Source organism: Etheostoma cragini, chromosome 9 (genome assembly GCF_013103735.1).
Source record: "Etheostoma cragini isolate CJK2018 chromosome 9, CSU_Ecrag_1.0, whole genome shotgun sequence".
NCBI classification, from domain to species: domain Eukaryota; kingdom Metazoa; phylum Chordata; class Actinopteri; order Perciformes; family Percidae; genus Etheostoma; species Etheostoma cragini.
The window spans coordinates 3140249-3153009 of NC_048415.1; the positions used below are offsets into that span (position 1 = coordinate 3140249).

General features: G+C 40.2%; 1 protein-coding gene across 1 annotated transcript; it reads right to left on the bottom strand.

Moving 5' to 3' along the window:
- Nucleotides 1–2954: 2954 nt before the first annotated feature.
- LOC117950043 (thiamine transporter 1-like) lies at nt 2955–12151 on the bottom strand. The gene is made up of 5 exons (XM_034880724.1): nt 11967–12151; nt 8486–9236; nt 5316–5508; nt 3995–4136; nt 2955–3151 (listed from the first exon to the last, which is right to left on the bottom strand). The coding sequence occupies exons 1-5, from the start codon at nt 12099–12101 to the stop codon at nt 3044–3046; spliced, it is 1329 nt and encodes a 442-aa protein (XP_034736615.1). The 5' UTR covers nt 12102–12151; the 3' UTR covers nt 2955–3043.
- Nucleotides 12152–12761: the final 610 nt, after the last annotated feature.

A 12761-nucleotide genomic window follows, 5' to 3' on the forward strand; every position in this document is an offset into this window, starting at 1 on the left:
TTAATATAGTTTTTACACCATCAGCTTAGCTGTACTTCGTGGAGGGGAGGGGCGAGGGAGTGGTCTGCACAATACAGATTCTAACATAGGATCTTTAGACTCTACGTGGACTCTGGCTCCCCCCCACCCCCCAGCCAAAAATGACGTCCCACACCTCTGTCTGACAGCAGCACAATAGACTTTAAATCAGTTCAAGGAATTGGTTCTCACAGTGAGAAACATTATCTAAATGTATTTTTGTTCACAGAAGACATTTTGACCTGTCACAGCAGGAAAAGAACACTGGTGAATAATAACATTAATGATGGCTGGATTACTTTTTGCTGCGGTTTGGTGTTTCTGCATCGGGCATGCTAGCACAGTGTCACACTGCCATGGCTCACTAAAGCCATCGCTAATGTTATCAGTAGCACCTGAGCTTTTCCTAATACGACAAGTCAAGATATTTGCTGTTTTCCTTGCTCATCTAAAATGTCTTTAAGGGCCAGTTTGCGCCAAAAAACACAAGTACATTCTATCCCTTATAAGTATTATCAAATATACATCATTGAGGGAAAACACGACTTGAGTTGTGACACTTTTATTTTTTTTAAATATACTTAAACAAGAGTAACCATGGTTACATATTATTCACATAAGGGATGGTTCATGTGATAAATAGAATGCATTGATACATCATTGATATGTGACCAATAAGCATGTGTGATGCATGCAATATGTCAGCTCATTCCAGCTATATCTGCACCTGTTGTCCATCTTAAAACCTTCATTATTTTTTTATGTTTTTAATTATGAATTATAGGTCAGACGTGACTATACATGCATTACTTTAACCATGTTTGGGTAATGGTTAATGGGAAAATTAGGACAAAAATTGCTTGTATGATAATATTATACACATGCAGAACTACAGCATCAGGCTTACGCATCACCTGCTGAGAATCACAGCACTGAACTGATTTTAACAAGGTTGCTGGATTCTGTAGCTTATCTTCCTAGAAATAAACATTTTGGCAAGCACGCCCTGCACATATTTCATTTATTACTTAATCATTGAATTGGTTCACATACACACATACACACCAACAGATTCTCACCCCCCCGTCTGGTAAAATAAGGATGCATGGTCAAGTGCCTTTGTCATTGTTATTGACGCTAAAAGTCTCCTTTCGCGTCAGGTAATGTGCTTTAACATAACACGCTTGGTTGGGACTATTGCGTCCCTTTTGACACAGTTATGTTAAGGAAAAGGTCCGTGACAAGCGGGTACAGGATGGAAGAGTTAAGGAAAAGGTCGTTTGTGGGTTACGTTTCAGTGACACGCGGGAAGAAAGGGACAGTAAATGAAGAAAGCAACTTTAGGAAACATGCAGGTCATCAATCTCCTGTGTGAGAGTCCTGTGTTTGACCGTCAGACTGTACAACGAACACTGTTGACTCTGTGAAATATATCATATGTGCCATAATTATATCTGTGCATGTTTGACACTTGTTTATGCTACTTGTAGACTTATCCCTGCTCTTGTCTTGCTGCAGCAAACCACAATTTCCTCACTGTGGGCCAAATAAAGGTTTTCTTATCTTATCTTATCTTTGACCCATCCACCACCCCAACTAAATGCCCTATGCCAAATCATGACTTTACATAATACTCGCCGAAACTCGCATACCTGCCAAAGGGCGCCTTTTTCGTCGCTTTAGACACTGACAGCCAATGTTTAAACGTACTTATTTTACAAGTTTTGAGTGAGAACGGGTTGCAAAGACCTACGCACGCACGCACACACGCACACACACACACACACACACAGACACACACACACACACACACACACAGCAGCAGACTGAATCGACAAACACTTGAACAAAGCTTTTTAAAAAATGTCTGTTACCTGGCAACATGTTGCCTAAATATAGGCTTCTTAATGCATCTAATAGTGCCTCAAACTTACAAAATGTACCCCTTCGTCAGCTTGTTGCTGATGAAGCATCAAAACATCACCAGTGAGTGAATCAGGAGGTGTCTCTTTACAGTAAGTAGCAGTAGAGAAAGTATTCAAATGATGTAATGACAGCAGGTTGTGTGTGCTGGGAAGGCTGTGCAGCAGAATGTACATAAGTGATCACACCAGCCTGATGAGTATCAGCCAGCTCGTGTGCCTTTGGTAATCATGTTTGTAGATCTTCTTATTGATCAACCACACAAGAAGCAAACATTAGACACAATGTGGATCAAGCATATTTACCCATAAGTAAACAAAAACAGACATCCAAATATCGGAAATATAGATTTCAACATGTCAGCATCTGGTAAGACTTCTAATGGCCAGAGCTTTAAATGTCTAAAAAATGCATAGTTCACTCATCCTGACATATTAATTATATTAACATACATACAGAATGGTTGTCTGACAATTCTGTGTTCAGAGCTGCTATGGTGTTGCAGTTTTCTTGTTTTATATTGTGCAGGCAGTGTCCTCTAGTGGCCTTATTTAGGTTTTGTACTTTCACTATTTCAGTCAGAGCACGTTAGTAGAATCAATAAGTTGGATCCTTCGGATGACACAATGATTAATAATTCACCCACAGTCACTTCTTGATGAATTGCATATATTGATATGCATTAACTGTATGTAAGCATCTCCAAAAACATGTGCTACTGACGCTTCTATAATAATTGACGACAGTTATGATGACATTTCACAGTCTCTGCCTTCAGCACAAATGTTTTAAAGTAGATGATATGGTTTTGGTCCTTGACATTTGAATTCCACAAGCTGCCATTCCCTGATAATCGGAACCGGTTTAGACCAGACCTTTCACTTCCTCCCTTCCCTTTCAGCTGTATAGAAACAGGATAAGGATGCTTCTCTCCCAAAACTCTTTCTTCATTCTCAGACCCAGACTCTCCTGATCAACTGAACCATCTTCTAAGAATAAATACTTAAAAGACATTGTTGATTGAAGCCTTCTTTCAGATCTCACCCTATGTATAGGAATTTCAGCCACACACATGTGAGACCTCTGGCAGGTTGCTGGCTCTCTAATCCTGGTTGCCTCCAGCAGAACACTTCATGTAGAGCACAGTGTACACACCTCTGACTGTGAACAGCAAGGAAACGGCAACAAAGAACGAGGCGTAGATCAGGAACTGAAAAGACATGAGAGGATTACTTGCACGGCGAATGATGACTTACAAATATACAAATTCATTCATCAAGTTATTCTTTTTTGTCTCTACTGGTCTGTTTTCCCTGTGTGTTCATTGAATTCCCTTTAAACAGCATCATTTGTTTTTACTCAAAGGCTTTTTTATCAGTACTCTTTGGATTGCCTATGTCATTTATTTATTCAAATGCTGTGTTCTCTTCTTTGTATTAATGTTCTTCAATTTCTAACTCATTGTAATAGCTCTTTTTAACCCCATTGTTAAAAAGTTCCTATAACTCAACCTTTAGTCTGGCATTGCCAGACCTCCCTCCATAGCGCTGCATAAGAGGGTCTGGCTAGTCCAGTCAGCATTCCGGGACAGAAAAAAAACCTTCTCTGGTTTATTGGCATTTCTTTAAATCAATCACAATCATCTTGAGAGGTGTTGAGGGATAGCCTGAGCAACTGTACCGCTGAAAAATAGACTGGAGAAGGAACTTGTTTTGGTGGAACATGTTTATGTTCAAAAGTAGTTTTATTCGTGCAACAGAAAACTCAGATTGGACAGATGGTCTAGCTAGCTGCCTTGATATACCCTGCAGAGATCTGAGGAGCAGGTAACCATAGTCCTCAGAAATCCACTGGAGTTTAAAAGGCCAACACAAAGAAATCGGGATGCGACGAATATCCGGCAGTAATTATGGAACTTTAAGCGGAATTTCCGGCGGCATTTGAACAATCCCGGAAGTGCAACATTGTCGATATAGACTACTAAATATTGTACTTACAATGTACATGGTCATGAGAATTAGCTCAATCATGTGCAATTAGCCTACTGGGGTACCTGAGAGGTGATGGTAAGCTGTAGGGACTTGGTGTTAATGACGATGGCGGTGAGGACACTCTGGAGGACTGTGCCCACAAAACTGTTGATGCCGAATACCAACGCATAGCGCTCCCTGTTGAGCGTCTTGGCTATCTGAAAACTGAGATGTACATACATGAGATGCTAAACAGGAAAATGAAAGTGGGCTAATGTGCTAAGATTAATTCAGTTGTTACTCATATTATTGTCAAGGGTTCTTATGAAGGACATACAACATGGGACAACCAAACATGGAAAAAATGATAGGATAGGAACTATAATACATAACATAAAACTATAAACAAGTGTCCATACCACCTTAATTATAACAGGACATAGGGTCTACAGCCACGGTAATGGATCTGTGATTTGTTCTAAAAATTACAATGTTCACATCCTAATGTTTAGTAGGTTGTACAAACCATATTCACCATTATAGTTTGGGTTTGCTAGCGTGCACCTTTGCACCATTTTCCAATTACCATTAAATACAAAGAACAGCTGAGGATGATGGATATGTGATTAGTTTTGCAGGTAATTCATCATAATCAAAAATGGACAATAGAAGGTTTCACCTGTTGACCCCTGTTTTGTTTGTTTCCAATCAATTTATCCAAAATAGACATTTCACTCAAAACCACAAATGTCAAACCTAGAGAGGCTCTAGAGGAACAGTTAGGGGACCATAATAGTCATTAGGATACATCATCTAAAACCATGAATGTCAAAACTAAATTTGGGAAAGATGGAGAGATATTTCACTGGATAAGTAAAATCTTTATTAGGATTCAACCTCAGCGGACAGGGATATATTTCAAATTATGGAGTAATCCATCCAAAAATTCTCCAGACATTTCACCTCAAAGTTATAATGAAAAAAATGTGATCACTAAAGTAATTTATCATCTGGGGGACCATGACGGCAATCTATCCAACAGTTAAAGTTATATATTTCAGACTGGACCAATGTGGTTGACCGACCCTCCGTCAGAGTGATGTTGCCATCTCTAGCTAAAACTTATTTGACATAAAGTTTTCATTTAGTCCCACACAGCATGGACAAGATAAACATGTCACAATGCTACAAAATTAAAGAAAAATATCCCCCCCAAATGTGTAGCAACATTAAATAGGGTTAGAATAATTCTCAGCCTAATAAGCACATCTAGACTTGAAAACACAGAACATCTTGTAGGATCACACATTTAGATCCTACACAGTAACTTCCTGCATGTGTTCACACTTATGCACGGCATATGTGAATTGTTGTGCTGCTGACAAATCTAAATTGCATTCTTACGTGCAGATGGTGGAGAGCTGCATATAGACTGTTTTGAAGATGAAGAAGCATGTGTAGCTGATCCAGATGTTGTCAGTCAGATCCATTAGGAATAAAGCCCCAGCGATCAGGAATGTGAAACTCCCCAGGACCAATTCCCCCCACACAGCCCACTCCAGAGACAAGTGTCCCACAGCAACAGTGGCTGCAGCTCCTAAAGGAGGACAGCATCATATGAGTCAGTGCATGGGGGAAATAAGGTGTAGCAAAACATGTGGTTGCAAAAAAAAGACATTCAGAGACCAATGTACAAAAACTGTTTAGCTGATATGTAATTATTGGTCATATTCTATTGTAGAATTCTTCGCCAACAATGAACAAGTTAAACTCTGAGCAGGTAACAATCATTTAGATTTTTCTCCTTTCAGCCACAGGGTGGCACAATGCAACCCTAATACATCCCGAGCTCCTCTCACCACGTGTGAGCTGAGTGTAAATAGGAAAACCCTGAGTCCTCAGAGACATAGATATATTCACCAAGAGCTCTTTATCCACTGGAATATAAAGAGATGCTTGATATAATTGCTTCGCTTATTTAAATGTGTACATTTCCTTTTTCCTTTGAGTCCTTGTCCATTCAGTCAATCAGTGCTAAGTCTTACATGGCCACCACCCGGGCCTGGGTGTATAAGACATACTTAAACAACCCCCATGGCTCTGATTAGCAGAGTGCGGGTCAAATGGAGACCAAATAATTAGACCAGTTTCCACAGCAGTGACACAATTGGAGGCTTAGCGGAGTCAGCCAAGCCAGCGGTGCAGCTCCATAGAGAGGGATCAATAATGCAGTTGGGCTCTACAGCATTTTCAAACAGCAGGGGTGCATGCTCAATCCCAAATTGTTACTCATATCTCATTTTGTTTCAACAAGTGCTACTTACTCTATCTGTTTTTATATGCAACTGCAAGAGGCCCTTAGGCAATCTTAAAGTTAGGGGATCATTTAGTCATTAGGATACATCCACTAGGAACCGTGATTATCAGAAGCAAATCCCAAAGCAACTCATTACATAATTAGGATTTTTTAGTCTGGACCAAAGAAGTGGACGGACTGACTGACATGGCCATCCATAGAGCCTTGCCAAGCCCGGTGGTGTTGCCAAAAAAAATAAATGTCAAAATCAGGAGCTATCCTGATTTTCCTGTATTTCCTGTATTTCCTGAGCTATCCTGATTTTCATTCCCTTGGTTGAGGTTGGTTAGAGCTCCAAAAACACTGCATTCTATTTCCCATGATGCAACTCAAGCATCTTGTACATGACCTTGCCTCTAAATGCCAACCTCTTTTAAACTCTTTTCCCCCAGATTGTGACGCAGGCTTTCTGTTCAATTGTCTTCAAAACCAACTTGCATTAACCCATATGACATCATTAGTTTCACTGTGACATTATCAATTTCTTCCGTTTCGAAGGTTCAAACACAAGCTGCATGCAGGTCCCTGGGCGTAAGAACCGTTTTGTAATTTGTGTGGCATAGATGAGGACAAGTTTGTGACCTCACGCTGTGTTTGGCTTTGCACACTGATTAGATAACATCATACTGTATGTGTGTGGTATGTGGGGCAGAACAATTTGAATTTGCACGCCTTAGGCTCCAGTGTGTGGTCTGAATCTAAACGGAAATATATACAGCAAGCTTCCTGCCAAATGAAATGAAAAACCTTGGACATCCCTGACCTAGGGAAGGGAATGCCCTGACTGGAACTATGCCCTAAATACATTATCCATTGGCTTATATATGTTTAAAGTGTAAATTATTCGTAACTACTGTTTAAGGCCATGCAGTAGATACATAGATGGGTGAATTGCCCTGAAATCACTCTCCTTGAAAATCATACTGTACAAAACAATATAACTAGACAAAACTTTGTTCTGCTTACACATTTTGTTTTATCTTAATTCTAATGAGCTACTAAAATATGTTGTGTTCAAGCTCCAGGAAATACAGCTATTAATAAGGTAGGAAAATAGTAAATGATGTTGTGCTTTTCTGCCATATTTTATCATCCTGGTAATCCATATTCATATTTTCCCTATCGGTTTCCACCACATTTTTTCCTCAGGGAGGTTTTCTAAGTGTGGAACAGAGGAGAATACAATAGGAATCTTTGGGGAAATATCAGACCCAGGGCCCTACAGCTTGACTGCATGTTGGGCAGAACCATTTGTAAGTGAAAGGCATACAGCTGGATGTGGTTTACACAGAGTAATTGCCTTTGGCTTCTGGGAAATACAGGAATGTATCAGTACTATAATCAATAAAAGTGTACTGGCTGGATAGCAGCAGCTGCTATACCCATCTGGGATGAGAGCAAGCAATTAAATAGTCTAATTAATGCTGCTCCTATTGTCTGCTGTACTTTGGGGTTGTGAAATACTGATAATAGAAAAGAGATTGTGTTTTCTTTCTGTCTGTTTATTCAATTATTTTCTGTAGCAGAATGTGTATAACAGCCATAAGCTTTGAAGAAAATGTTTGGACAAACAAAATCCACCTACAAGCAAATCTAAAGCTCAATACATAAGACGTTATCTCTCAATTGCTCAATACGCACAGAAACCAAAGAGTAGAACGGCTTTACTGAGAGTTATGTTCTGGGCTATTTCTTGGCAAGGAGCAGTAACTTCAAAGACTTGTCATCACCATCAGGTTTCCAGGCAACCAGGGGAGACTGTCACTAAGGCCCAAGCACCGGAAATGTTGGCAAAGGCCCTATTGAAACTAAAGGAATCATTGTTTTGCGCAATCAATTGCAATTTAAATTATTTTTTTCATTAACAAGCCACTGTCATGTCCCATGAATCCGTAAGATTTAGAGTCTTGTGTGAGGCATCAATACACTCAGCAGAGACATTCCCTTTTCATTGGAGACTCTTTGCTCCGCCCCTTATACTTGGTACAACACCCAACACTCCACGCAGGAAATAAAGGCTCACTCGTGTGCACAGTGTCAACACAAAAATTAAAGGCTACGTCGGCTGGCGTCCCGCAAATAACCCTGTTATGTATAGAGGTGCGAGGGCCGTTGGGCAGCTTAGATTATTAATTATTATGTTATTGGAATATTATAACTGATTCATTAAGCATAATCTTGCAGGTTGAAGTGGTGCTGACAATGGTGCGTTAGTTACCTGACAATGTGCTGATGCTGTCTACTCCTCCATTGTAGGCAGTGAAGTTGTGGGGCTGCATATGAATCCAGAGCAGCTGGACGTACTCTGTAACCTGGTAAAAGCCACATGTCCCTGTAGCTGACCATATGCAGAAGAAGAGCACAGCCACAGAGGAATAACATGTCTTACAGTCCAACGCGAGCCTTATGAACATCCTCCCAACACGATTGGCAGCCGTCTTCACCCACATGAAAACGTATTGGCTTTCAGAGTCATCAGTGTCTTCACCTGAGCTTCCCTGTTGTGCAGAATCTGTTCCTCTAAGAAGTAAACTAGTCTGAGGCCTGGGCAGGAAAAAGGAGGTCATCAGTGCTACCGAGACAGAGATGAGAGTTATTAAAGCTAAGCAATACAAAGACACCCCACCCACAGACACGAGCAGTTGACCCAGTAGAGCGCCCACAGCGTAGCCCAGCAGTATGGCCCCTTTGACATAACTGGTCACTTTCTGATAGTATCTGGTGTGCACCACACTGCAAATGTAGGAGAAATAGGCCACATCTGCTGCAGTGGCAAAGCTGTAGCTGAAGAAGGCCCACTGAGCCGAGTGGACCCCCGAGCCAACTAGCACCAGCAGAAACGCGGAGACATAGCAGAGCCCCTGGAGGATGATTACAGGCTTGTACCTGAGGAAGTCTGTCACCAGGAGGACTGGGATGAGGAGAAACAGGCTGGAGTAAGTCCACACAGGATACACCTGTCTGGTCACCTGGATATACAGGAAGGCAGATAGAGACCTAATTATCTTTTAGAGAAATGACTCCTAAATGCTGACTGCAAGAGTATCTGAGAAACACGCTGGCAGCGGCACCAGATGCAGTTTTATCTCTATTCACTGTCATTGAAAAATGACTTATGTATGTACACGATGTAACAAGAAGCAGCATTGGTGAGGCTCATAATGTGACAACTTGATACATTTTAATATTATGCAAATAAACACAATAGCTCCAGCATGAAAGTCATGTCCCTCCAAGCATAGCTCTAAAATTGCTGTTCCCATTAAGTTGTTTTTGTGTTCCGCTTTGACAGAAATAATTTTCAAAGATGCTTTTAATGGCAGTGACACAATTTCAAAAATACAGGTCAAAATCAATGGAGAAGCTATCCTGATTTTCATTCCCTGGAATGGTTCAAGCTCCAAAAACATTGCATTCTATTCCCCATGATGCAGCTAAATAGCATCTTTTGTATGAGCTTGCCTCTAAATGCCTTTTACTTGAAGTGCTCCAAAATGTATTGTTTTCTGGTTATTTGTATTGAGGAACATGTCATATCAAAATTGGACCATTCCAAAATGGTAACTAAATACTATAAAAAATAAACATTGTTCAGATATTGTCTCATCTTTCTCCAAAGTACAACTCCTAATAACTTTGGTGCCCCTTAATTTTCTCAGTGCTACCATGCTGTCAAACCTTCTTCTTGACCACCATTTCTGTACCATTGTTGTTGGGGTAACTTTATTCAGTTTTTCCCTTATCATAGTTAGAAAAAGTTACCTGAACATTTTTCACATTGATTAAGAAAATGTGCGCTTTCACAGAGATCCTTGAATTTGAGAAAAACACTTAAAATTAGGAGCAAAACTGGAGAAACATACTAAGTTCGGAGATCAGTAAAGGTCTAGCTAGCAAACAGCTACCGCTATAGTCTGCACAGTGAAGACATTGCGTGTTGTGGTGAATAGGCCTAAACATGAAAACTGCAAAAGGTATTCATTCTGGAAAGAAACATAAGGCAGAAATCAAGGTTGGTAAGTATTCAGTCTAAAGGCACCTTAAGAAAACAGGAATACATGTTGGTAGTAGTCTTTCCTGAAAATATACTTTGAGTACAATTTTACTCACTCTAGAATTAAAGGTACTTGAAAAAGGAAATTATATTTAAGGGGGTTTGTATTTTGTTCACAAACTTAGTACATTTCTACAACTTCGTATGAAAAGCCACTCAGGACCGCAAGTTAAAAAAGTTATTTGCATCATACCCGGTTGAGCATGAAATGAGTACACCTTGAGAGTACCTGCCATCATTTGCGTGGACAAAGTGCCTTGTGCATCACAATGTGATTGTCATTGCAGAGGTGTGAAGGACCCCCATTTAGTTTCTTCTTGATGATACTGTAGAGGCTCTCCTGTTCTCCTCAGTCGCTTCCAAAAGCGTTTAATTCACTTGTGTAAACAGGAAAGCTCTGCTTATGTTAGTGTTGTTAATGCTTATATCGCTCTGCTCCAGCTGCACAATATTCTTCTTGACATGAAATGTTCAATGATCAACGAAACATGTGATTGCTTTACTTCAAACGGGTTGTCTTACCAACCTTGAGTATTTTACATATGTGCCCTTTGGGACAGATGAATGATGGTAGTAATGTTAATTAGTCAGTTAGTCCTTTTATTTGGTCAAGGAGAGTACAATAGATATTGACAACTGACCAGATTGCTTTTGGCATTTTTTCCCCAGTAAATTCTTGTCAAATTCTATTTAATTGACCTTCTGAACCTTATTTTCATGCCCCAGTTTGATCAGACTTTCCCCTTGACCAACATCTTATGGAATAATTGTAATTAATTGTAATAGTAATAGTAAAATTCAGTCATGATGCTGTGGGTATTCTAAATCTCCAGAGAATAAATGAAATACTTTTGGTAGCTTGATATTTCCTTCACTGCCACACTCTAGACACAATTTACAATCTTAACCCCCTTAATAATGAGGCTGATTATGATTCCCTTAATTCCAGCAAAGATGCATGAAAACGCATCTGTGGGTTTACAGTTTGCAGTGTGTTATTTGTTTGGGTATGGAGCTGATGCTCACAACAACCAGTCGTGCTGTTCTGATCGTCAAACAAGCCGATTGGCTGACTGGAGACAGCTACGGAATATAAAGGCAAACATGCGTAAATGTTATATCAAAAATGACCCCCATGACTACACACGTTAATAACAACAGCCAAATCACAAATATAGAGTTTGTTCGTGTTGTGGCATGCAATGAACACTGCAGCCATTAGAGGCTGATACTGGAGCTATTGTGCTTTTAGTTTGTTGGAAGGATGAAAAAAAGCCAAAAAAGCCAATGGCCAAAAATCTTTCTTGAAGGTTTTCGGGGCGTGTTGTATAACATATCATCTCCAATTAAAACTTAAAGTTTACTGAAGGTTACTACTACTAATCTGAATGCCACTGAAGTGATAAACAGAAAAGTAATATGTCATAATGGCATGGATATTGGTGGTGATGGTATATAAATATATATTGAATTTTATGAGTTTGCATAAAATGAATAAGCCTAAAAACCTAAACATACTTCACTTTCATCACATCATTTAAATGAGTCATAGTATGTAAGTACAAAAACTGAGCAAATGTAGTAACCTAAGGCTTCCATCATTGTACAGCCGTCACATATCTCATTTCATAGCTCAGTACCTCACCTGCTCAATGGTGAGATTCTTGTAAGTTCCCGTGAGAAACTCTGTCATAAAGGGCTCTATAGGCCTCATCATGGAGCAGAATCCATAGATGCAGAGCGGCACAGTGGGGCCCACCCAACCAGCATGGCAGGGCATATAATGGCATGCCCAGCAAGGCTTGCTGCCACACTCCCCGCTCCAGCAAAAACCCATCGTTCCTCTTCGGCTCCCCCGGGACGTCTCGCTATGTCCGGCGAGAGCACAGTCTAATTTAGGCAGTTTAATCTGTTGAGATATGGAAGCCCCAGATAAGGCCAAGGTGAGACTGACTGTGAATACCGAGTCACCTGCTTTGCCATTGTTGTTTCTCTCCTCTGAAGTTTTCCTGGCTACAGCGAGACAGAAAAAAATGTGAGGCTGTGAGTGAGGATATATATTAAGATGAAATATGAGGTGGTGAGTCCCTGGGGCAACAGCAGGTTATAATAAATAATGTCTCCTCCTCTGTCTTTATACAAAACACCCTCATTCCTGCATATATTGAGGAAGGGGTGGAAGTCAAGCAGAAGAATATGTTTAAGTGTGCGTCTTAGTGCAGGTGTACGCTCCAACATGCTGAACCACACACACAGCGTGGACATACTGTGTGCCTGTTCAGTACCTGACACTATCAGCCACTATTGATCCAAAATCAAACAATATGAGTGAAACATGTAATGTTTCAAGTGTTTTAACCAAAGAAATAACAGAAAATAAAAAAAACTATACATTTACAAAATACCTAACGCAGCTTCTTCAGGCTGCTAAAAAAAGGAT

Coding starts and splice junctions, on each gene's coding strand:
- LOC117950043 (XM_034880724.1), bottom strand. CDS start 12,101: ATGCCCTGCCATGCTGGTTGGGTGGGCCCCACTGTGCCGCTCTGCATC. Junction 9,237..11,966: donor AGAATCTCACCATTGAGCAG/GTGAGGTACTGA, acceptor CTGTATATCCAG/GTGACCAGACAGGTGTATCC. Junction 4,137..5,315: donor CAGCTCTCCACCATCTGCAC/GTAAGAATGCAA, acceptor TGTACATCTCAG/TTTTCAGATAGCCAAGACGC.